The following is a 23,091-nucleotide window of genomic DNA, read 5'->3' as shown; positions in this document are numbered from 1 at the left end:
CATTGGCAATTCAACTAAAAGGGCACTAAAGATTCAAACTATCCAAGCCAAAAATTTTAAAGCACGAAAAGATAGGTGTCTCCCCTTATTTAAGTAATTACCTTTTAATTCACAATCAACAAGAATTGAGATCCTTACTAAAGATTCACTCAAAGCACTCAAAGTGTTTAAGGTTCAAGAAATATGCACTCAACAGTCGAACAAGAAATGTCATTACCATAAGCTTACTTGAAAATCAAATCTCCGCCACTATAAAATGATATGACACACCAATTAAAATGTTTTTAGGAGGTTGTAATGAGGCTTAGGTTAAGGGTGTGGAAAAAGGCCAGAAAAGTTGGTTATAATCAAGATTGAGTTGATAAATTACCAAACTAGAAAAAATAATCAAATGCTAAATTAAAAGAAAATACATCAATCAAGATTATTCAAGAATAAAAACAAGCTTCTCAACAAAATAAGAAATTAATTGTTCAAGCTCAATCAGTAAAATTTTTTTTTCTATTTTTTCAACTGAGAACAATAAAAGATTCAGCAATTCAAACAAAGGAACATAGTTAAAGCAACTAACCAAGTCAAATCTCGATAAAAAGGGAGTCAATAAATGGGAAAAAGTCACAATGAAAAAATGAGTTATGGGTTAACATTAATGGGTTAATCAAGAAAGAGTGTGTTAGGCTCAATGGGGTTCACTAAGGGTTAATTCAATAGGTAGGCTTTTTATAGGTTAAGTGGGTTAAAACCTAAGTGCCTCTATCATCTCAATATATCAAATCAATGGTGTGATCTTAATATGCATAATCGAAGCAAGTTCTAGAATAGGAAATCAAGTTGACACACTCATAACCAATAATAAAATGAGGATGAAAAATTTATGCTCTATAGGCTCAAAACCTCACAAAAAATCATGGTTTTGATTTCAAACTTGCAAATTTAAAACTTCAAGATAATACCTTAATTCAGGGAAACAACCTAAAATTTTTTATTTCTGAAAAACAACTTATCATGCTTGACTCTCTCATGTCTTAAAGTTTAAGTCAACCAATGCACAAATATCGAATAATTAATCCAAAACAACAACAATAAGAATCTCAACTCGAAAATGATTCACTCTAATGGAAGTATGAGAAAAGCACTTAAACACAACACATAATTCAGAGATTTTCTAGTAATTATATAAATATCCTCTCCAAACTTAAGATGTAAATTGTCTTTAATGTACAAACAAATATAATGACAGGATAAGCAGAATATCATAAGAGAGAGAAAACTAAAACTACCCTGAATATGGACAAAATTGTCAGAATAGTGAAAACCGAAATTATACGTAAATCTAAATGTAGTGCATGGTTCCGAGAAAACTAATAAGAAAATAAACATAAATAATGAAGAAGATTAAGATGTTACAAACTCAATTAGAAATAACCATAAAAATAAAAACATAGTTCGAAAGAAGATAAACGAAAGAAGTCTAAAAAATAAAAATAAAACAACTAAAAACAAAATAAAAAGAAAAATAAAACTGAAAAGAAAAGAAATAAATAAGATTAGTGATCTTCATCGTGAGAGGCATCGAGATCGCGAGGTGTCGGCACTGTAGAAGAAATGTGGAGATGTTGACAGATTTGCTGTAAAGTTGCATCAATACTGTCGAACTGCTCAAAACAGTGATGCTCAAAACAAGTGAACCACTCAGAGAGGTCCACTAGGGTGGCAGCAGAGGCAGTAGTAGGGTGACTCAGAAGTGGAGTATGAGGTAGATCCTCATGGTGGAGAGGGACGTCATCAGTTAAGTCCTCATGCTCATCCAGAGGATCAGAATGAGATAATCTGTATTAAGGAGGACCCACTCCATGCAGTTGCTCGATCATCCTCACATGACTCATACTCGATTACCTCTACGGGGTCATCTGTCCAACTAGTGCAAAAGAGGACTGCTTTGGAGTGTTGAGGAGACCAAAATGTCATACAAGACGAGTTACGTAAGGGCCTAAGTAGATAGGACCCTTCCTACTATGCTCTGTCTGATGGCGGCAAACAAGGGCAATGAAGTAAGCAAAATCGAAAGTGCATCCCATCCTCATGCTCCTAAGGAAGTAAGCGTCGAATATACCAACGAACCCGGTGCTCTCCCTTCGACCAGTCAATGTGTGGGCCAATATGGCATGGATATAGCGCAAGGCTGGAGGAAGTGAAGTCGCCTTCGACCGACTCGGGTCATAGGGCGTCGTACTCGTAGTAAGCTTTGTCCAGCTTAGAGATGATAAATAATAGATGTGTCGTAATAAGGTTAGGAACCCCTCGGCACTTATTAACTCCTCAATATAGAGCCCTAGGACAACTCCAAAGTCTGGGACGCTCAGATGATACATCGTATTGTCGAGTCTGAAAGAAATAGTGCACAGCTCATCGTGGCTCAACATCACGTGCTGTAGAATGAATGTCGAACATAACTCGAGGGTAAGCTCCAAGTAGGTGGGCTCGATGATGGAGAAGAAACGGTCCAATGGATTTGTAGTAATCAGTGCGCAAACTCTATCAGCTAAGTGAATCTGCTCCAAGGCGCCTAATCAATACAATAGCCTAATCCCAATGGTCGCTACCGCAGATGATAATAAAGGTCCTCTTGAGGACCCTGTGAAAATCGTAGACATGAATGGCATGCATCGGCGGTCTTAGTCTTACGTCGGGTGTTTGTCATTATGTCCGTGAAAGAAAGGATAACAACCTAATATCAGAGAAATAGTAAAGTACGCACCACCAATCAACATCGAATAATTATAGTACGAAAACCAAGATATAATACTAATAGAGCAAGAAACTATTCCTAAGATGACAAGGGAAAAACAAAAACTAAACAGAATAAAAGAATAAATCCTAATAATATGAAACTAAAACTATGAAACTATGAGTACTAATACAATTATAAGAAGGATTAAAGGAAAAACAAACCTCACCAAAGAAAATAAAAAGAATAAACAATAAAGTAAGAATAAAATTATACTAAGCACAATAATATATGAAACCTAATAATAATAATAATAACAAACTAGTTGTCGACACCATTTTTTTTAAATTTGAAAAACGGATCGATTTTGAAAATGGAAATGGGAGTCGCCACCGATCTTTTATTGAGGTGTGATCGGCTCACCTTGAAAATGATTTTGGGCTGCGAAATTTGAGAAAACAGGTTCGGGAGTCGGTTACGCACAAGGAAGGGTTAGCACCCTCGTAATGCCCAAAATTGGTACCGAATCGATTGTTTAATGTCTTAGTATGGAAATTTTGAAAAGATTTTAAAATATGATCCTTCGAAAAGAAAATTTGAGTAAAATGAATTGGATGATAAAACTCGTTTATTTTAAAGAAATAAATTGTTACACTCAGTAAGTTAGAGTGCAACATTTCAAATCTTCAAAATTAAGCTTATCCTTTGATTTTTAAAACCTATGCGTTTTGAGAAGGATATCCGATTATTTGGGTCAAATGAGAAAATCAAAACCCAGTAAGTTAGGGTTCGATTTCATAAAATTCCTAAATATCGAACATTGCCTTTATTTTTAAAATTCTCGTTTCGAGAAAATAACATGTCATATCCAATGCGTTAGGACACAACGTGTTGAATTCCCGAGAATGAGTTTTTATTTAAAATTTTTGTATGTTTGGAAAAATTTCGATTATTTAGATTCAACGAGAAAAAATTGGAACCCAATACCTTAGGGCTCAATTCTCTCGAGGATTCCAAACTTCGAGTATTTTGAAGATTTTTGAAAACTTTTGCATGAGATAACTTTGACATTTGTGATCTTTTAAAAAAAATGATTGAATAATAACGTACAACGCGAAATAATAATTCATACACTAAAGCATACGCAAATGCATAACAAAGATTCAATATACACGAATAAATAATATTATAAGCATAAGAGCAACAATTTTATATCCTATATTATGCAAATACTTACATCCATATTAGCAAGTAAAATGAATTAAAAAGTCAATCTTATAAAGGTAACAAGCAAATTAAATAAAATGTGACAAGTTTCTAAATAAACAACAAAAAGCAATCATGAAAGAAGGAAATTATATATTAAAAGGTTTGAAATAAGTAATATATACATGAAAATTTGAAAAAATAATAAAATACAATTAAAGACAAATACGTCATAAAATAATAGTAGCCCAATAATTTTAAAATAAATATTATATAAAAATACATAAAGTTATATTCATATATTAATTTAGGAGAATAATAAATACTGAGTGGAAAACTTAATATAAATATATATATGAACATATTTAAAAGAAAACTTAACATTAATAATTAATAGACCAATAATATATAGATTAAGCATAATTTAATATCAATAATATTATATAAAATATTTACAAAACAAAAAAACGAATTAAAAGAAAAAATAAAAAGATAATATATATATACTAAAACACGTATTATACAAAAAGTTTAAAATGAATAGATGAAATAATGGAAAAATAAAGAAATTATGGCATGTATTAGAACAGTTTAAATCAAGGTAAAGATCGACTTGAAATTGCAATAAAACATGGGATATAAACAAAAAGGGATTGAAATTAAATATATCAAGAATAATATAGTAGCAAATAATTAAATAAAATATGAAACAAACAAGCTCAAACAAAGTAAAGGATTAAATTAAAATCAAAACAGAATCGGAAGAAGAAAAACGAAAATAAATCAAAATGGAGGGGAAAAACGTGGCGCGCGAATAACATGAGGACCGAATGGGAAATATTCCTTTCCCTCAAAATGCAGCGCCTTGACACGGACCAAATTGGAACACATTTCCAACGCGGAGGGACCGGAGGGATGAATAACCCATTTAACCAATGAAGCGCTGATCCCCCATGGAGCGAGGCGGGTCGCTCGCGGGTTGCTGGGCACTGGACAATACGGCGCTATTTATTACACTTGCAAAAATTGAAAACAAAACCCTAAAAATCCCTAATATCTGATTTCCCCTTTTAAACCATCAGAAGAAAAAAACGAAAGAAAAAAAAGGTTCCCTTTTTCCCTTCCGAAGTTGTGCCACTCAGAAAAGGGAGTTCTTCCGATCTTTTGAACTGTCGTTCGACTCCGATCACAACAGAGCAAACAACAATTCCCCTCAAGTAAAATCACTCACCTTCTGTTTTCTCTCTTAAATAGCAAATCAAAAGAAAAATAAATCTAAGATTGAAAGAAAGAAACCAAGAATCGAGAGAAAAGTTTCAAAATAAAATCTGAAAATCACCTTTTTCTTTCAATTTTTTTCGTTTTTTTATTGATTCTGTGTTTTTTTTTATACAATATGCGTGACCCCCTTTTTCTAGTACATCTTTGGGTTTTTATAACCCAAAAATAAAAAGAAAAAAATAATACAAAATTTTTCTTTTCTGTTCTCCTTTTCGCTATTTTTGCTTGTTGTTTTTTCTTGTGACTCATTTGTTGTATTTGTTGCAGGTACTATAGTCGTACGGAGGTGCGGATGTCTGCGTACATAGGCTTGCATGAGCACAGAGGCTGGCGTGGAGCGGCTACACGAGCGCAGGCGCAACACGTGCGAGGAGAAGGCCTAGTGATTGCGGCGCTGGTTGGGGCTGATGCTAGGGTTTCACCTTTTTGTTAATCTTTGTTTTGGGCCATCGGGCTGGTAATTTGGGGTTGGGGTTAACGGGTTTAGTTTACTGGGCCGTGTAACTAGACTATTTTGGACTGTTATTAATTTGTTTGGTTTATATTTTTTTATGACGGGCCGGGCAAATTGGGCCTATTACACTAGTAATAACAGTAATAATAAAAATAAAAATAAAAATAATAAATAAAATAAAATAATAATAGGGGAGGGGCCAAATGGTGGATGAGGGTCAGTCGACGAGGCATAGGGCTCCTAAAACGGTAAGACGGGCGATAATTATAATAGGTTGGTGACGGGGAGAAGGGAAAAGGAGATCGGGTCGATGAGGGGACGAGGTGGAAGGAAGAAGGGGAGGGAGGTGTTTGTAGTTGTGGTACAAGACGTAGAGGCGCGATGAGGGACAAATGACGATGGGCTTGGTCGCAGAAAAAAGGGAAAAGAAGAAGGAAGGGAAAAGGGGAAAGGGTTTGTGGTTCACAGAATGGACGATGAAGGGAAAGGAAAAAGGAGATGTGCGATGGTGGCCGGAATGGTAAGGAAAGGAGAAAACGATGGCTAGGGTTTTTTGAAGGGTTGGGAGGAAGAATACAAAGTATAAAAAATTAGGGTTTCTGGGTTAGAAAGGGGGAAACAGTTGTGTAAAGACCTGTGTTGGGCCACACGACAGTGTCACAGGCCTGTGGCATGTTTCCTCAACCTGTGTGTGATTTACTAGTGGTTACATAGCCTTAGACACGCCCGTGTGTCACACACGTCCATGTACCAGGCCATGTGTGATCTTCATTCACTTCTCCCTCGCCTGTGTCCGAGACCGTATCTCGTACATGATCGTGTCTGTGGCTCGTGCAACTCACTAACTTGTAATTAAATTTGAAAAATCAACTCCAACATTCACACGGCCTTGGACATGTCTGTGTGTCCAGCCGTGTGTGTCGGACGACCGTGTCGCCAAGTCGTGTAATAATTGAAATTGAGAAAATCAAGTCCCAAGACATGCCCGTTTGTCCAGGCCGTGTAACCTACACGACCATGTCTTCAAACCGTGTAACTCACTATAGATTACCCCATTATGCACACGACTTGGGACACACTCGTATATCCCGGCTGTGTGGTTCAAAACTTTTTTTTAAATTTAATTTAATTAATTTTGAATTACAATTCAATAAAATTAAAAGAATTAACAAAATTTAAACACTCGGGTTGCCTCTCGAGAAGTGCTTATTTAGAGTCTAGGCTCAAGTTTACCTTGTATGCGTACGGTTAGTTCAAATCTTGGAGCCAAAACTCCTCTCTATCTTTTTTAAAACCATAACCACTATAAAATTTGAGTCAATGTCCGTTTACCTTGAATGAACCATATGCAGGATGTGTTACCTCTATTGCACCATATGGGAGAATGGTTTGTACCACGAATGGGCCTGACCATCTTGATTTTAGCTTTCTGGGAAAAAAATTGAGCTTTGAATTGTATAAAATGACACAATCCCCAATGGTAAATTGCTTAGGCTGCTCAAACAAGCGTCGTGGCGTCGCTTTCTCGCTTCTTTGTACAGTCTTGAAAGCATTAGCTTGCCACTCATCTAACTCATTTAGCTGTAACAATCTCTTCTCTCCTGCAAGTTTAGGGTTGTAGTTTAGAAATTTTATTGCCCAAAATGCTTTGTGTTCGAGTTCAAGCGGTAAATGGGAACTCTTCCCATAAACAAGTCTGTAAGGAGATGTTCCTATGGGTGTTTTATACGTAGTCCTATAAGCCCATAAAACATTATCTACTTTTAAAGCCCAGTCCTTTCTATTTAACTCTACAGTTTTTTCTAGGATGTGTTTGAGTTCGCGATTCGCAACTTCAACTTGACCACTAGTTGGAGGGTGATAAGAGTTAGCTATTCTATAATGTACTCCATATTTCTTATGGTTCTTATCAAATTGAGTGTTACAAAAATGTGCATCCCTATCACTAATAATCGCTCTAGGTGTTCCAAATTGAGAGAAGAGCTTCTTAAGAAATCAAATTAGCACCCTAGCATCATTAGTAGGCAAAGCTTGAGCTTCTATCCATTTTAACATATAATCAATTGCTACTAGTATGTATTTATTACCGTAAGAGCTAGGAAATGGTCCCGTGAAATCAATGCCTCAGATGTCAAAAATTTCACACGAAAGTATAAGTTTGAGACATTTCATCACGTTTAGAAATATTACCTATTCTCTGGCATCTATCACAAGAAGCAATATACCTATTAGCATCCTTAAACAGTGTGGGCCAATTAAAACTTGATTCAAGTGTTTTATGTGCTGTCCTAATCCCACTGTAATGTCTTTCTGTCAATCTCGAGTGACAATGTTCTAAAATTTTATTCACTTCTGATTTTGTAACACACTTTCGAATTACTTGATTTGCACATACACGAAAAAGAAAAAGATCCTCCCAAAAATAATTTTTCACATTGGCAAAGAATTGCTTTTTTTGATGATGCGTCAACCCTTTTGGTAGAATGTTAGCAACCAAATAATTCACGATATCCACAAACCAAAGGAATTCAGAATCGGTTACAACAAAGAGTCATTCTTCAAGAAACGAGCCATTTATCTTGTTCTCATTAAGCTCCTTGAGATGGGGATTCTTGAGTCTTGAAAGGTGATCTACTGCAAGATTTTCAGCTATTTTCTTATCTTGGATTTTCAAATTGAATTCTTGCAATAATAAAATCCACTGTATAAGTTGAGGTTTTGCATCCGATTTAGTTAGCGAAGAGTGGATGGCCAGTGTAAACAACTGTAGACGATATTAAATACGGTATAAATTTATCAAACGCAAAAACTACAACTAGTAATTCTTTTTCTGTAGTAGTGTAATTTTCTTGTGCATTTGTCAAAGTCTTGCTAGCATAATAGATAGGCTGAAAATGCTTGTCTTTTCACTGTCCAAGAACTGCACCTACAACAAAATCACTCATATCATACATTAGTTCAAAGGGTAGATTCCAGTCAGGTGCAACCACAATCGGGGAATTAATTAATTTTTCCTTCAGAATATTAAATGCTTCTAAGCATTCCTAACAAAAATCGAATGACACATCTTTTTCTAGCAATTAGTTAAAGGCTTAGCTATTTTAGAAAAATCTTTAATAAACCTTCTATAGAACCTAACATGTCCTAAGAAACTTTGAATAGCCTTAACTGAATTAGGGGGAGGTAATTTTTTGATGGTTTCAGTTTTCGCTTTATCAACCTCAATCTCTTTACTAGAAATTTTATCGCCCAACTTAATCTCTTCTTGAACCATGAAGTGATATTTTTCCAAATTAAGCACAAGGTTTGTTTCCTCATATCTCATTAAAACTCTTTTTAAATTTTTAAGGAAAAGATGGAAAGAATTACTGAATACCGAGAAGTCGTCCATAAATACCTCAATAATATCTTCTACAAGTTCATCAAAGATGGCTAACATGCAACGCTGAAAAGTAGCATGAGCATTACATAACCCAAAAGGCATTATTTGATAAGCAAACGTACCATATGGACATGTAAATGTCATTTTTTTCTTGATCCTCGAGATTTAGAAGTAGCTAGAAAGTCTATCTAGGAAGTAATAATTCATGTGACCAGATAATCTCTCTAACATTTGATCTATAAATGGTAGAGGAAAATGGTCTTTCCTTGTGACATTGTTCAACTTCCTATAGTCAGTACAAACTCTCCATCCCGTGACTATTCTCATTGGAATCAACTCGTTCTTCTCATTGGTCACAACAGTCATGCCTTCTTTCTTAGGAACAACCTGCACAGAACTCACCCAAGTACTATCAGAAATAGGATAAATAACTCCAGCATCTAGAAGTTTAATAACCTCAGCCTTAACAACTTTCTTCATGTTGGAATTTAACCTCTTTTAAGTTTGCACACATGGTTTGTACTCATCTTCCATTAAAATTTTATGGGTGTAAAAAGAAGGACTGATCCCTCTAATTTCAGAAATCTTCTAGGCTATAGCTCTTTTATGTTCCTTTAGCACTTGCAATAACTTATCTTTCTCATTCGGCTTTAAATCTGAACAATAATTACTGGTAATGTAGAATTGTTTTCAAGAAATGCATACTTCAAATGATTTGGTAATTACTTCAGTTTCAATTTGTGAGGTTCTTCAATAGAGAGTTTCAATTTCAATTCCTTGTTTACCTCAATGTCCTCATAATTTTTTGCCTCAATGAAGACTCATTAGTATCTAAATTAATTTTTGTCTCACTTATCACAGCATTATCACCATCTATATGCTTTCCTTGAGCAAAACATAGTTCCAACGTGTCCTTATGAATAATTTCGTGCAATAAATCTTTAATAGCGTGATCAATAGAATCAATAAAATAACATAAATCATCTTGTTCTCTAGAGAATCGCATGGCATCATAAATTTGAAAAATGATCTCCTCATCACCTACCTTAAGCACAAGTTTATCATTACCCACATAAATAATAGCCTTAGTAGTGGCTAAAAAGGGGAAACCTAAAATTAAAGGCACCTCAACATCCTCATCCATGTCAAGCACAACAAAATCAACAGGAAATATGAATTTATCTACCTTCACAAGTACATCTTCAATAATACCCTTAGGATATTTAACAGATCTATCAGTCAATTGAATACTCATCCTAGTGGGTTTTGATTCCCTAAGACCAACTTGCTTGAACATTTTATAAGGCATCAAATTAATGTTAGCACCTAAATTTTCTAATACTTTCTCAATGTTTAAACTACCTATACAATAGGGAATAGTAAAACTTCTTGGATCTTTCAGCTTAGTTGGCAATTTATTTTGGAGAATGGCTGAACACTCCTCGTTGAGTTCCATAGTGGATAGCTCTTCAAACTTCCTTTTATTTTTTAATATTTCCTTTAAAAATTTTGCATATGTGGGCATCTATGAAATAGCTTCAAGAAAAGGTAAGTTAATATGAAATTGTTTAAAAAGTTTAAGAAATTTACCAAATTGTTCATCCATGCAGTCTTTCTTCAACTTTGCTAGATATGAGATAGGTGGTTTATATTCTTTAAGCACTGGTGTCTGAATTTCTTTGGGTTTTACCCCCTTATCAATTATCTTATCAGTTTCTTATTGCAGCTTCTTTTTGAGTTCAGCCAACAGTTTCCCATTCCTCAATGTAACTGTCTTCACATGCTTATTTGGGTTAGGTTTGGTGTTACTAGGTAAACTACCTTTCTGTCTTTCTGAAACCAATTTAGCAAGTTGCCCAATCTAATTTTCGAGCCTATGAATTGATGCTTGCTGATTTTTCAAAGCTGTCTTGGTGTTTTGAAAATGAGTCTCTGACACCGAAATAAATTTTTCCAACATCTCTTCAAGGTTAGACTTCTTCTCTTACTGATAAAGTTGTTGAAAGCCTAGAGGGGGTTGTGATCTTTGATTTCCTCGACTACCCCATGAAAAATGTGGATAGTTCCTCTATCCTGTATTATATGTATTACTATAGGGTTTTTTTTGAGATCTAGAATTATTACCCATAAAGTCAACTTGCTAATGCTCCATGTTAGACATAAAGGGTGGAAATTCTGAATTAAGCATCCCCATTCCATTCGCATCACACTGCATCACTGGATTTACCTGTTTAGAAAGATTCAAACTGTCAATTTTCTTACCAAGAGCTTCAACCTAATTAGCCAACATAGAAACTGCATCAAGATCAAAAACTCTGGCTGCCTTGATAGGTTTCACCCTTGTAACTTGCTGCTGATAATTATTTAGTGCCATATCCTCAATGAATTCTTGAGCTACTTTAGGTGTTTTGTTATTTAAAGTTCAGCCAACTGCTGCATCAATCATCTGTCTAGTCGAGGGGTTCAAACCATTGTAAAAAGTTTAAACTTGGAGCCATAAAGGTAGTCCATGGTGAGAACACCTTCTCAATAAATCCTTAAATCTCTCCAATGTGTCATAAAGAGTCTCAATATCAAGTTGAACAAAAGGAGAGATGTTATTCCTCAACTTAGCTATTTTAGTTGGTGGAAAATATTTTAACAAAAAAATTTCAGTCATTTGTGCCCATGTTGTGATAGAACCACGTGGTAAAGAATTTAACCACTGTTTTGCCTTGCTTCTCAACGAGAATGAGATCAATCGTAAGTGAATGGCGTCATCAGCGATGCCATTAATCTTGAAAGTGTTGTAAATCTCAAGAAAATTAGCCAAATGAGTATTGGGGTCTTCATCTTGCAAACCATCGAACTGAACATACTATTGTACCATCTGAATAGTGTTCAGCTTGAGGTCGAAATTGTTTGCAGCAATAGTAGGTCTCACAATGCTCGATTCAGTCTCAATCAGAGTTGGCTTGCCTTAATTGTACATAGTACAAGGAATAAGATCTACAGGAGGTAGCTGAATATTCTGATTATCACCCATATCCTTAGTAATATTGTTGTCCTCTTATTCGTCTACTATATTCAGTTGACTTTGCCTTACTTATCTAACCTCTCTACAATTTCTATGAGCAGTACTTTCAATTTCACTATAAAAAAAGTAATGGTCCAGACGAGCTTCCTCTAGTTATAAACCAAAAGAACCTATCAGAAGCAAACAAAATAAAAATTAAAATGTAAAAATTAAATTAAAACAAAAATATAAAAATGAAATAAAATAAAAAATGGATAAATTAATAGAAATAAAGTTTTCCTAATATTTCAGTCTCCGGCAACGGCTCCAAAAACTTGATGTGTCCTGAGACTAACAAAAAAAACGACAAAGGCAAGTACACATATCAATAAATAGTATAGCTACGGTGGGTAAAGATATCGTATCCACGAGTACTAAAAGTACTAGTAATTACTGTTTTCCTATTATTTAGCCAACAAATTGGAGTGATTGGTTTAAACTAAAATTACTAAATTAATTTAACTAAAGAACTCAACAGAGAATAAATCAGGAAAATAATTGAATAATATACAATAAGAGAAAAAATACTCAGGAAAGAATCCACTTAGGCTTCATCTATTATTATTAATATGAATTAAACGATTTATTCACTTGGTATCTTGATCCGTAGAAATCCCTAAATTATGCTAATATCTCTTTCGAGAGTAAGAGCAACTGACTCTAGGTTGATTAATTGAAACTTCTTTCTAATTAAAACCCCTATTGTCGCATTAAGTCGATCTATGGATTCTCCTATTAGATTTGAATCTAATCTAGTAGATTTATGTCGTCCTATTTTAAGGATTGCATGCAACTCCGCTCAATTATTAGATCTACTCTTAAACAGGGACTTTTCCTCCTCTAATTTAAGCACATAAAACATGAATGAATATACCATAAATATTAAAACAAGAGATAAGCACAGATAACTGAGAAAAAGAATAAAGTATTTATCACATAAAACATAAATCAAATAATAGAATTTAACATATGGTTTATCTTCCCTAGGTATCCAAGGAATTAGTTCATAATTGTTAATAAAAACATCTTAAAGATAGAATAACCACAAGAAATAAAGAAACTCATAAAAACTTCAAAAGAAATTAGAAGAAGGTCTTCAATCTTGAAGGAAATCTACTTCAGAGTTGGCTCCAATGGTGTTCTTCAAGCTATTTTCTTCAATATTCTCTGATGGCTCCTTTTTCTCTTATTCTATTTGGTATTTATAGACTTTAAAATGCCCAGAAAACCTAAAAATTATGTTATTCCAGTGTTTGGGATGTGAATTGCGAAATCGACATGGTCTGACACATGGTCGTGTGTCCAGCCGGTGTGGCTCACACGGCCGTGTGTCCAGCTTGTATGAGAAGGCTCAACCCGTGTGGCTCCTAAAATTTGCTCCAAATGTTAGAGTTTTTGCTCTTTAGCTCCCAAATTCTCTCCTAAGTATAGAAACATGAATTTAAAAGATTAAGAGCATAAAATTCACCAATTTGCATAAATAATCATCCAAAAATGCATTAAGAACGGGATTTAAATATGTTACTTTTATCACTTATCTATTGGTTTATATTCCACGTGGAATATATCAACATTTGGAACCATAGGTGTGACTTTTTACCTAATCACAGACCCATTATCACTTGGGAATTAGCCCGCGATTCGAAGTACATATCATGGTTTAGACACCATAGCAAGCCATATATACTAATAGAAAAGGTGAAGGGTAGGCAACGTCATATGAAGAAGCCACGACAAGTGCCTAGGAATCCAATGCTTGGGGCAACTGCTAAGGTTAGAGTATGCCCAAAGATCAATCATGAGATGATTGTAATAACATACTTGATTTATCATGTTTATTAATATAAGGCGTTACCATTATTATTTCAGTTTCTTTTCTGTGTGTATAAATAAACTGTTTTCTAATAATGTCCTAAGAATAATATGATTATTCTTAAAAGATCCTTAGTCAAGTATTATTGTTGGATAGGACAACAATAATGCATTAAGACTAACATGTAGTTGATTGATGATAAAGAGTTATCATTGATACGGAATATCAGAATCGATGCATGAATATGTGTGTTAGAGAACAACATATTGGACTGACCCATTATGAGTATGTTTCTTGGATTATTATGTAATTGTCACGACATTACTCATAGTGATTAATATGTATATGATCCTCAGACTTGAGATCATCATAATCCCAACATCGTGAGTAGTATATTTTGATACATTCAAACGTATACCGTAACTGGTTGTTCTATAAAGGCTGGTGTTGGATATACCACAATCGATGTAGAGGGATATGGTCGGTCGATATAGAATAAGTCTCTCCTACATAATGAGAGTAATATCTTAGGCCACTTGATTAAGTGAGACTAGAAATGCATGGCCATGCTCAAATAAGTTGATATGAGATGTCATCCTTATTTGTATATCGTAGTCTCCTTAAAATATCAAGGAACATGGAATGGACTATACAAGTGTGACTATTCCATGACTTGTGTCCAATCCAGAGATAAAGGACTTAAGGATTATTGCATAAAAGGTTAATCATAAAAAGTTATCTCGAATCATGATCTCTTGTGACTTAGGTAGCAATGATGCATTGCTAGATGCCACTCATTGTTTGTAACATTGGAATCGTTCTAGTATTACTGCTAACGTTACAAGAACCTCTGAGGTCACACCCTATAGTTAAAATGAACGAAATAAACCATAGTTGGTATTGTTTTTAGGTGTCACTTGAATTAAATTAATTATAGAATTAATTTAATTCGATTTCAACACATTATCTACAAGGTTGTTGTACACATAATGAGGTTAGCATATGAATTCAAATAAATATATGGTTTACAAATTATATTATAATTAATGTAATTATAATTTTGGTTTAAAATATTATTATATTTATTTTAATTCATAAATAAAAACCCTAAAAATAAATAATAAGGATATAAGTATCCGTTTTTCTTTGTTTTGGTCTAGCGGTAGTCAAAGAAAATTCACTCTCAAAAGCTGTTTTGGGATTTCTTCCGTTCAGTAGTCAACTGGGTGGATCACGTGAGGTCGAGTCTCGATAGATTGCGGCTTAGTTCGATCAGAGATCGACTACGTTGTTGAGAAGTTCTTGTCTACTCGAAACGACATTAAGTAATTTCGTAACCCTTTTCACCCCAATTCGTTCCTCACACATGTATCCGTGGTTAGGGTCACCGATTATTAAATTTTTCCGCTGCGCCATAGGGGTGCCGGTGATCCAACAGGGTCCATCATCTACACCAACACAAGAATAGGCATCGATCGCTGCACCACCCTTCAGTCAGTATAACTTGACTTATTTGACTTATTTTAATGCTTTCACTAACCTTGTCATTTTTATACAAGCACCAAATATTGCACCACATTTGTTTGTTTCTACATCATCTCCAAGTATTATTTTTGGACCACCACCTCCGTCCCAGCATATTACACGTCAATGCCATTGACGCTTCAGACGATAATGACGCATAGGCCGACTATGTTTGGGGAATTGACTGGAAATCCAATTATTCTATCATCGGTTTATGGCACACAATATGGTTATACGCCTATGTCAATGGTGTCACAAATAGCTCTGGGATCATTGTTCTACCAAGGTGGACCATATTCGCAACCACTTGTTTGTAGAATGGAGGATAGATGATGGCAACAGAAGAGAACTTCGCAATCAACCATGGATGAAGGTGAAAAAGATGAGAGGTCGAGACCACAACATGTACCTAAGGGTAAAGGTGACAATAAAGATGAAGGCTGGTATACAGCTTGCACGAAGAAGAAATCTGGCTCGCAACCAACAACCACCATGTTGTGGCATACATTCTACTTAATGATATGAATGATTTTTTTTTGTACTTCTCATGTAAATTTTAGTTGTTTAGCCAATTTATAGTATCCTGTCAGTGTGGACATGACAGCAATTTATGCCCTGGGTTCCTACAAAACTCATATAACCTTGGTTGGTTTGTCTTCTCTTAAATATCCATGTTGTCACATATTCGAGTAGATGTTGGTCAACTTTTTGGTTTGTGATGCAATGAATTATTGGGTAACAAATTGAATGGAGCGCTCGATATCAGTGGCCACATACTTTTATCTGGGGCTGGTGGGAATCCGTATCTCCACACATTATACATGTGTTGGAGTTTGTACACTTCGTCCACAAAGCTCATGTGATCTAAACGTACGGAGGAACATGCTGCAATTGCATAAACATATGGAAAGCAAAGTGCACCAAATCTCCCACAATCATAGGTCCGTTATCTCCCACAAATCTCCCATAGAGTTGTAATTATATATGAACAAAAAAAAATCGAACCTTACTTGATGCATTTACGTGTTTGCTCCTAATTATGCCTAATGAAATGCCTTGCAAACTTCCTCTTCTTGCAATTTTTCTTGCAATCTTGTTTGCTTGAAGTTGCCTTATGGCACTCAATGCTGAAAGCCATCCTTTTATAGAGCCAGGGTGAGTGGCAATTGATTTAGAAAATTTTTTGGGGATATCTTACAGGTGAGTGGGATGTTTGCGCGCGTTGAAATTGGTAAAAGGAAAATGCTCCATGTAGAACGCGTGTTCAGTGATATGTCAAAAATATTAACTCAAAATGCGTCTAGCTAGAAGAGTTTTCATTGCAATTTTAGAAAAATGCACTGAAAGCGCGTTCAGCTAGACACATTTTTAGTTGACATGGCATGAAAACGCATCCAACTGGACATGCTTTCAGTGCATCTTTCTGACATTGCACTGAAAATGCACCCTACATGTAGCGTTTTCCCACTGACAAATCCAACTCCTACAAATTTCCCACTCACCCATCAAATATCCCGGGATTCTCGGGATAATATTTTCTGAAAAATTCTGATTGGCCTTAACTTGCAGTAAACTACGGGTGATCAAAACTCAGTTTCATTTGAAAAAAAAATCAAAAATAAAAAATTAAAAAAAGAGTTAATCGAATCGAGTAGTTTGAGTTTCAATTTTAATTGAATGAAATTTTACAATTCGAATATACGATTGGTGTAAATACGATTTTTGTAAATACCCTTTTGGTACCTGTCATTTTTAGAAATTACACCAAATTGGGCTCTAATTAATTTCAAAATATTAAAATACTATAAACTTTATAACTCAAAAAATTATAAAAAGTTTCTAAAGAATATATAAAAATTTTAAAAGCATAAAAAATCCTAATCCCTTAACCCTTAACCCATAAACCATAAAACACTTAACATTAGAAAACCCTAGCCAAAAGCCCTTAACAAAAATTTAAACCACAAGCCTAAAACAATAAAATAACCCTAGGCCATGAAGAGAGAAGGAAAATGCTTCCAGCTGGACATATTTTTATTTTTTTGGCCTAATTCAGTAAATTTTCTAAAAAATTGGTATTTTTAGGAATTTTACCCTTATTTAAGAGTACTTTAATCTTTTTATTTCAAACAAAAATCAATAAAATATGCATATGATAGGATTTGAAACCACACCAATCAAATTGGTACAATTTTAAATTTACCACTCTACTAAATTTTCATTTTGGTATATTTTATACTTTTTTTATTTTAATATTCACAATTTATTATTTCTATCAGTTTTATATCTATACTATTATTTAAGCTCCTGATTGAGTTGGTGTCACAAGTCAAACGAAACCAACTCGTTTATACTATTATTTAAGCTCCTAACTGGGTTTGTATCATGAGTCAATCGGGCACCAACTCGATTAGGGAAATTACACAAATGCCCTTCTATAATTAAAATAAGTTATATTATTCGAGGGTATTTTAGTCTTTTCATTTTAACAAAAACCAATAAAAATATGCATATGATGGGATCTAAACCTACACCAATTGAATTAGTAAAACCTTAAATTTACAAGTCAACCAAAGCTTCATTTTAATATAATTTATACATTTTTTATTTTAATATGCATAATTCATTATCTCCCTAAGTTGTATATATTAGGGGGGAATGATACGAGTCACAAAAGCCCAATTCAAGCTTAAGAACGTGATGGGCTCAAATTACCACAAGGCCCAATAACGAGGTCAAAGGCCAGGCAAATGCGTATGAAACTAAATGGAACCGTTCAAGACTTCATTAGCAAGGCCTTAGATGCGTATACAAAGGAAAAAGAAAATCAAGATTCACTTTCTTATTTTCAAGAAAATCAAGAAACCAAATCTTCGTCCAATTTTGCTGTTTTGAGCGATTTCAAGAATCAAGAAAATCAAGATTTCAAATCTTGGAAATCTTGGTCCAAGAAACTGAATCTTGCAGCTAAGGCGCATTGGATCTCAGTTACGAGTATCAACGAACCAATTTCGGGAGAGAACGGATTACAAGCCTAAGTTCTTGAAGATACGACCCAATAAGATGTTCCAAGCCCAATAAGATGTTCCAAGCCTAAGCCCAACCAAATTGTCAAAGTGGCCCAATTTGTAAAATTTTAATTATTTAAATACTTAGTTTTAATTTTTGACTTTATGAATAAATTTCTATGTAAAATTCTGTCCAAGAGGCCCATTTAAAGGCCATGGACGAAATTCCCTTGAAAGGCAACAATTAGGGTTTTTTTAGTTTTCCTAGTAGGGATAGGAAAGTAGTTAGGAGGCCTATATATATGGCTTGGCCGGCCACCCTTATAGATGATATATTGAATTCAGATTTTTTTTGTGGAGTGAAAACTCTCTTTGAGTTTCTCCAAGAATTTTCTCTTGAGTTTTCTTTAGAAGTAGTTTTAACAATCTTTTTGATTGTGGGAGCCATCTTCAACCTTCTTCTTGCCGTGTTTTTACATTGGAGGGAAGATTAGAGCCGTTTGAAGGGAGTTGTGAAATCTTTCTTGATTTCAAGGCTTCTTAGGACTTCATCCATCTTTTTTGTTGTTTGTTCTTTTTTAATTATTTTTGTTTGTGTCGAATTGTTGATTAACTTGGTTTAATTATTCTTGTTGTGTTTCCATCCATTCCAAACTTCAAGGATCTGTTTTGCAGCATTCTTTGGCATCAAGAAACGTTCTTTATTCATCCTTTCTTGCCGCCCAAGTACCATTCTATTTCAATTTGGTTTTCTTGGTCTTTTAAGTTTAATTTTCTGTTTTTTGTTTTCGTTTCAGATCTAAGTGTCGATAGTTTTCGCAGGACTTTTCCCGTGACTTGACAACTCGATCTTGGTCTGCGCGCAACCCTCTATCAAATGTGCACCAATTGGATTGGTAAAAACTTAAATTGACCACTCAACCAAAACTTCATCTTGATAAGTTCTATACATTTTTATTTTAATAGCACAATTTATGATCTCCATCAATTGTATATATTAATAATTTTGTTAATTGAGTTGATGTCACAAGTCAACTCGACACTAACTCACAATTGATGACAACGCTATGATAAATAATCGTAGTGCATTTATTATTGTTAATATGATGAATTTAAGTGTTTAAATTTCGTTTTACTCACAATTAAATCATTTTTATTTTAATATCTTACATATTTCTTGTGTTATTATGATTAATTAGTTCCAAACCATACATTTCATTATTTATTGTATGTTATTTTAAACACACATCGTGTTCAAAATCCATAGTTTCCACAGACATACGCGTGTGATAGGATTTCTAGTATAAATAAAATTGTTAATTGTATCAATAATGTTGTTAGTTGAATTGGTGCCACAAATCAACTCGACACTAACTAATAATTGATGACAAATTCATGATAAATAGTTGTAATGCATTTACTATTGTTAATATAATGTATTTATGTGTTTATATTTTGTTATAATTATAATTTAATCTATTTTTTATTTTAATATTATACATATTTCATGTGTTAATATTAATTAGTTTCAAACCATACATTTTATTACTTATTGAATGTTATATATATAACTAAATATGTGGTTTCGTTATTTTAATATTGAATGTTATTATTAATTAGTTTAATGTGTTATATACATTTCATTAATTAGTTTCAAATCCGTTTTAAATATGTGGCTTCCACACATAAGAGCGTGTAATAATATTTCTAGTATATATATAACTAAAGACACTTTTATAATTTTTCGTACGATTTATATATTAACAATCCAGCTGATATACTTATCAATTATTTATACTTATCATGCATGTACTTTTTTGAATTAGCCCGATTTTATCACATCAATATAAAATATTGTCAATATGTGTTGTAAGGCCTAATATTTGCCCGGCCCAATAGATAATAAAAAAACCAAACACCACAGTTTGTTAAACAGTCTAATTAACAGAAGCCCAAACTTAACACCTGGCCCAATAAATTAAATTAGCACGGCCCAAAATTACTACCCAAAATCAAGCCCAAACAAATAGCCTAAACCAGAAGCCAGAAACCCTAGCAGCAAGGGTTCCCAGCACCGCAACAGAAGCACCTCTTCACGCTCCCTCCGCATGTGACTAGACTCTGTACGCGCGCGCCCTCGTCTCTGTACATGCCACGTCCCCCGCCGTACGCCAGGCCTGCAAATAGAATGAAAACAACGAGCAAAGAGCAAACTAATGGGGGTTTTCTATTTTATTTTTGTTTTTCTTTTTGATTCAATTTTTCGGGTTCTTTGTCGAATACAGATATAAGAACCAAAAAACGCCTGTAAAAATTTACGCATTCAATATACAAAGATTGAGAATACAAAAAAATCGAAGAGAGGAAGGTGATTTTCTGGGTTTTTATTCTTTTCTATTTTCTTGGCTGGAATTGATTCTTTTCTTTGCTTTCTTTTTCTTGTTTTTATGTTCATCAATCTTTGTTTAAAAGAAAAACAATAAAAAGGAAAGAAAAAGGTGTACCTCACGATTGGACCTTTCGCTCTTCCTCCGTTGTCATCGGAGTTTGGGGCAAGGTTCAGGGAGCCTTCGAAGGAGGCGATGAACCGTCGAGCGGCGCAGAGGGAGAGAGTGCTTAGGTTTTTTTTTACTTTTTTTTTTCTTTCAAATGGTAGATTAGGTTAGTTTAGGTTTTGTTTTTTCATTTTAGGCAGATTATTAAAACGGCGTCATTTGATGCTGAGACCCGCGCGGTGACCCGACCCTAGGGCAGGATCCGCGCACTTACATTCGCCGTTTTGCGATGTTTCAATTTGATTTTATCTAGTTTCTTTTAATTTGCACCGCATCTTTTATTTTGATTTCATTTTGGTCCAAGATCAAACGGTATCATTTTCTATGTTTGATTTTGACTGTTCTAAATTGTTGCGTTAAATTGCTATAATAGTCCTTGTGATTTTCAATGATTCTCAACGTGGACATTTGCTCATTTATTTCAAATCAACCCTTAAAATTTTGTTTGAATGCAAAGCAGATCCATTTTCCTTAAATTAAGTGTTCTATTATTATTAATTTCATTTGTTGTTATTATATTTAGTAGTCTTTATATATATTAATTAACCTAATTTTTCTATAAATTTCTTATTATGTATTATTATTTTATACATCTATTACTTAATTTTATAAATATTTTTATGTATGTTGTAGAAATTACCTTATTGTAATTTATATATACCTTTTGTTTTGGTTCACGTATGCATAAATGTATATAATTAACTTCAAATTATTTTTAGTAATACTTCATATTTTTTTATATGTGTATATATAGTATTTTTAGTATACATACATATATATAATTATATGTTATTAATTTCAAATCTTTTTATGTATAGAAACCTTATTCCTTGTAAAGTTGTTATTTTATTTATTTAACTTTTATATATTCTCACTATATATATACTATTATTTATACAAAATTTTGTTTTATTAATTAAAATGTAGGCATTGATTTTGGGTTATTTGCTGATTTTATTTCTTTTATCTTTCATGAAAATTTATTCAAACCCTTTATTTGTTTTCTAGTCCAACTATCAAAATTGTATCAAATGTTCATATTATTTATTGTTATTATTATTATTTTATTTGTATTGTCTCAAGTTTTCTATATCGATTTTTTAATTTTTTAGGCTGCAATTATTAATGTGGGTGTTTATAACATGATCAAAGAATGTTTGTATTAGCATATTACTTGTTTGCTTGCTTCTAGTATAAATTTAGCTCGCTATTTATCTGTTTTATATATTGCTTTTCAATTATATTGTTTGTAAGAATTAAAATTCATTAAGGCGTTATAATCATTTTATTTCTTAATTCCTGAAAGCTCGATATTCATAAGTTCTCGAAAGAATCGGGCATTAACTTACTAGGCTTCGATTCTTCTCGATGAATTTAGATAATCAAGTGTTTAATTTATTAAAATCATTCAATTTTAAAACTAAACATTTATAATTTCAAAATGTCGCATCCTAACTTACTAGATGTGATATTTTGTTATCCTGATTTTTTTAAAGGCAATGTTTGATGCTTAAGAACTTCGAGAAATTGAACCTTAACTCACTGGATTCTGATCTCTCAATTGACTTAAACAATCAAGTAACTTTCTCTAAATATGATTTTCTTAAAAAAGAACACACATTTAATTTCAAAGATTGAATCGTAACACTCTAACTCACTGAGTGTGACAATTTATTTCTTTAAAATAAATGCATCTTATCATTCAATCTAGTTTGTTCAAATTTTCTCAACAAGGATCGTACTTTTAAAATCTTTTCAAAATTTCAACTCTAAGACATAAAACGATCAATTTGGTACCAATTTTGGGCGTTACGATGGTGCTAACCCTTCCTCGTGCGTAAGCGACTCCCGAATCTATTTTCTCAAAATTTCGCGGACCAAATTCATTTTTTTAACGGTGAACCGGTCACACCTTAATAAAAGATCGGTGGCGACTCCCATTTTATTTTCAAAGTCGATCCCCTTTTTCCAAATGGTTTCGACATATATAACGATTGAAATTTTTTTACATAAAATTTTATTTCATTCTAGATTTGATTTGCATGATATAAATAAATGGAGCATAAAATAGGATGGTTAGATTAT

General features: G+C 33.5%; 1 protein-coding gene and 1 non-coding gene across 2 annotated transcripts; one reads left to right on the top strand and one right to left on the bottom strand.

The window, feature by feature from the left end:
* Window positions 1-9,832: 9,832 nt before the first annotated feature.
* On the bottom strand, window positions 9,833-10,348 carry LOC105781491 (uncharacterized). The gene has a single exon (XM_012606028.1). It carries the CDS (start codon window positions 10,346-10,348, stop codon window positions 9,833-9,835), a length of 516 nt encoding a protein of 171 aa, XP_012461482.1.
* Window positions 10,349-11,555: 1,207 nt separating this feature from the next.
* On the top strand, window positions 11,556-11,662 carry LOC128036361 (small nucleolar RNA R71). The gene has a single exon (XR_008193158.1). It is a non-coding gene; the product is annotated as a small nucleolar RNA R71 (small nucleolar RNA).
* Window positions 11,663-23,091: the final 11,429 nt, after the last annotated feature.

This window comes from Gossypium raimondii, chromosome 13 (genome assembly GCF_025698545.1).
Source record: "Gossypium raimondii isolate GPD5lz chromosome 13, ASM2569854v1, whole genome shotgun sequence".
NCBI lineage: Eukaryota > Viridiplantae > Streptophyta > Magnoliopsida > Malvales > Malvaceae > Gossypium > Gossypium raimondii.
This window is presented reverse-complemented; position numbering and strand designations above follow the sequence as displayed.

Excerpts from the sequence above, each read along its gene's own strand:
- LOC105781491 (XM_012606028.1), bottom strand. The coding sequence starts at position 10,348 with ATGTTCAAGCAAGTTGGTCTTAGGGAATCAAAACCCACTAGGATGAGT.